Source organism: Merops nubicus, unplaced genomic scaffold (genome assembly GCF_000691845.1).
Source record: "Merops nubicus isolate BGI_N331 unplaced genomic scaffold, ASM69184v1 scaffold13045, whole genome shotgun sequence".
Classification (NCBI taxonomy): Eukaryota; Metazoa; Chordata; class Aves; order Coraciiformes; family Meropidae; genus Merops; species Merops nubicus.
Window position 1 is genome coordinate 8,966 of NW_008610360.1, and position 2,716 is coordinate 11,681.

The window sequence follows — 2,716 nt, forward strand, 5'->3', positions numbered from 1 at the left end:
TGGAGGAGATGATCCCCAGAGGTCCCTTCCAACCCCACCATGCTGGGATGCTGTGATCACATGAGGACAGTGATCACCTGGGAGCACAGCTCTTACCCTGCCCAGAAGCTGTAGGGCACAAAGAAGGCTCTTCATGCAGCAGATTTGTCCTCATTCTAGAGGTGTCTGGCACATAGAATCAGAGAATTACTTTGGTTGGAAGAGACCTTTAAGCCCAACCCTTCCCCCATCCCTGCCAGGTCCCCACTGCCCCGTGTCCCTCACCCCACATCTCCACAGCTTGGAAACCCCTCCAGGGGTGGGGACTCCACCACTGACCTGGGCAGCCCGGCACAGCCCTGGGCAACCCTTTCAGTGCATGTCACTACCCAGGCTGGCCCCTGGGGCAACTTGAGGCCCTTTCCTCTTGTCCTGTTGCTTCCTAGGGAGCAGAGCCTGACCCCCCCCTGGCTCCAGCCTCCTGTCAGGAGACACCAGATGCCAGCACTGGGTGAGGCAATGCTCCTGGTGGCTTTTTCAGCACCACTGAACCACCGTTGTTGGCTCAGAGCAGATTTTGTACCAGCTCCTTGGTGCCCTGTGGGCCCAGGCAGGATGAAGCCCCCACAGCACCGGCCAGGTCACTGCATTGCTCCAGCCAAAATTTGACAGGAATCAGCCCCAAAGTGCAGCCAGGAGCTCTTTGGTGCTGAGGAGGACAGTGTCTGCAGCAGGGCTCTGAGGTAGGGGTTTGTTCCTGGGTTATTCATTGCCCTGCTTCAGCCCTGAGCCTGCTGGAGGCACAGAACAATCACTGGGCTCAGACCCAGAGTTCAGAACCTCTCTGGGTGTTGAGTGTGAGTTGTGCAACTGATTTGTTCATGTCTGGGAGTAGAATCATAAAATCACTAAAGTTGGAAAAGATCTTTAAGATCTTCAAGGCCAACCATCAACCCAGCCCTCCTGTGACCCCTAAACCATCTCCTCAAGTGCCACGTCCACACGTTTCATGGGAATCTTGGAGGTGGCTGCACCTGCCCCATGGAACTTGGCTGCACAAGGAGCCAAAACGTGGGCAGGTGCCACCAGCAGCCTGTGAGTTCAGGTGGAACCCCCCAAACCCCTCCTGCACTCAGCTGAACCCCTGGGCAGCACCACAAGCAGCACTGCTGGGTCATCCTTCTGACAGCCCTGCCTGGGATGCCCCTGCAGGGTGTGCCCCGAGTCAGGGGGGTGCTGTAGGGGGGTGCCAGGTTTGTTTTGCCCCTCCTGAGGACAGGAGAAGGTCCCAGCACAGCTTTCCCAGGCAGCCTGTGCCCTCTAGTGGCACAGGGCCCGAGGCTGAGCCCTCTGTGCCATCCTGCTCCTCAGAGCTCCTGGGGTGCTGCTGGGCATCCCCAGCCCCTTCCAGCCCCTCCACGCACGGCCCCGGGGTGGGTCTCAGCAATCCCCCGAGGGGGTTTTGGGGAGCAGGAGGGATTTGGGTTTCCTGGGGCGAGCAGAAGGAGCAGCTCTGCTCAAGCAGCATCCTGGGCAGAGGTCTCAGCCCACTGGGGGGGTTTCACATGTCCCCTCTCTCTCTCTCTCCCCTCAGTACTCTCTGCATCCAGTGACAAGAGGCTCTACATGGGGGAGATCCAGTGAGGCCCAGGAGCAGCCCGTGGGACCCACTCCGCTCGCTGGGGGCCACCCCCTCCTGCTGGGGGGGCAGCTGGGGGTGAGGAGCCCCCCACACGGTGCAAGCTGTGCCCTCAGCACTGTTCCACCCCCTCCTCCTTGGGGGAGGGAGGGAAATTTGGAACTGGGTTTGGTTTTGGCTGCACGGCCGCCGATGAAACCCTCACCCAGGGCACCCGAGGTGGGTGCCAGTTGTTTGAAGCCCGTGTGTGTTCCCTGCCCTCTCTCTCCTCTTGCTCTTGTTGGTTTGTTTTTTTTTTTTTATATGGTCAAAACTGAAATAGAGCTTTTTACAAGAGCTGTGTGGGTGGAGTCTTTGTTCTGCTTCACTCCTCTGTGGTGCAGTGGTGAGTGGAGGCCCTCGCTCGTGCAGGACCTGGGGAAAGCACAGACACTGACTTCAGAGTCAGGATGGTTTGGGTGGGGAGGGAGCTTTCAAGGCCACCCAGTCCAACCCCTGCAGGGACAGGGACATCCCCAGCTAGAGCAGGGTGCTCAGAGCTCATCCAACCTCCCCTGGGATGGTTCCAGGGATGGGGCAGCGACCACCTCTCTGGGCAGCCTGGGCCAGGGGCTCACCACCCTCAGCAGCAACAATTTCTTCCTTCTCTCTACTATAAATCTCCCTCTTTTAGGTTAAAACCATCACTTTTTTTAAAAAAAGTGCAACAAGCCCTGCTCAGAAGTCCTTCCCCAGTGTCCTGTCAGAGCCCTTGAAGTCCTGAAAGGCCACCAGAAGGTCTCCATGGAGCCTTCTCCAGGTCAGAGAACCCCAAGGGTCAGAGGGAGCAGAGATCTCAGGGCTCAGCCAGCAGTGCCCGGGTGGTAACTCGGCAATTTACTGAATTCCTTGTTAAAAAGAAGACAAAAAGGGTTTTTTTTCCCCAAATTCCCAGCCCAGGAGGCTGCAGGGAAATGGGGAAGAGGCATCTCCCCCCTGCCCTGAGCCCCAGAGGGCTTTGCTGGGCAGTGGTTGCTCTGCCCAGGGGTCCCATTTGGGATGCTCAGCACCTCCCAGCGTGGGGCACCAGGAGCTGGATGGATCCACACCCCACCCAGG

General features: G+C 58.4%; 1 protein-coding gene across 1 annotated transcript in view; it reads left to right on the forward strand.

Annotated features, from left to right (window-relative positions):
* SNRNP40 (small nuclear ribonucleoprotein 40kDa (U5)) overlaps window positions 1-1,636 on the forward strand; it is a gene marked incomplete at its 5' end in the record, with an annotated part of 10,420 nt that extends 8,784 nt beyond the window's left edge. Inside the window, one exon of the mRNA XM_008940894.1 lies at window positions 1,574-1,636. Within this exon, the coding sequence (XP_008939142.1) occupies window positions 1,574-1,623 (50 nt within the window). The remainder of the gene's footprint in view (window positions 1-1,573) is intronic.
* Between the last annotated feature and the right edge of the window lie 1,080 nt (window positions 1,637-2,716).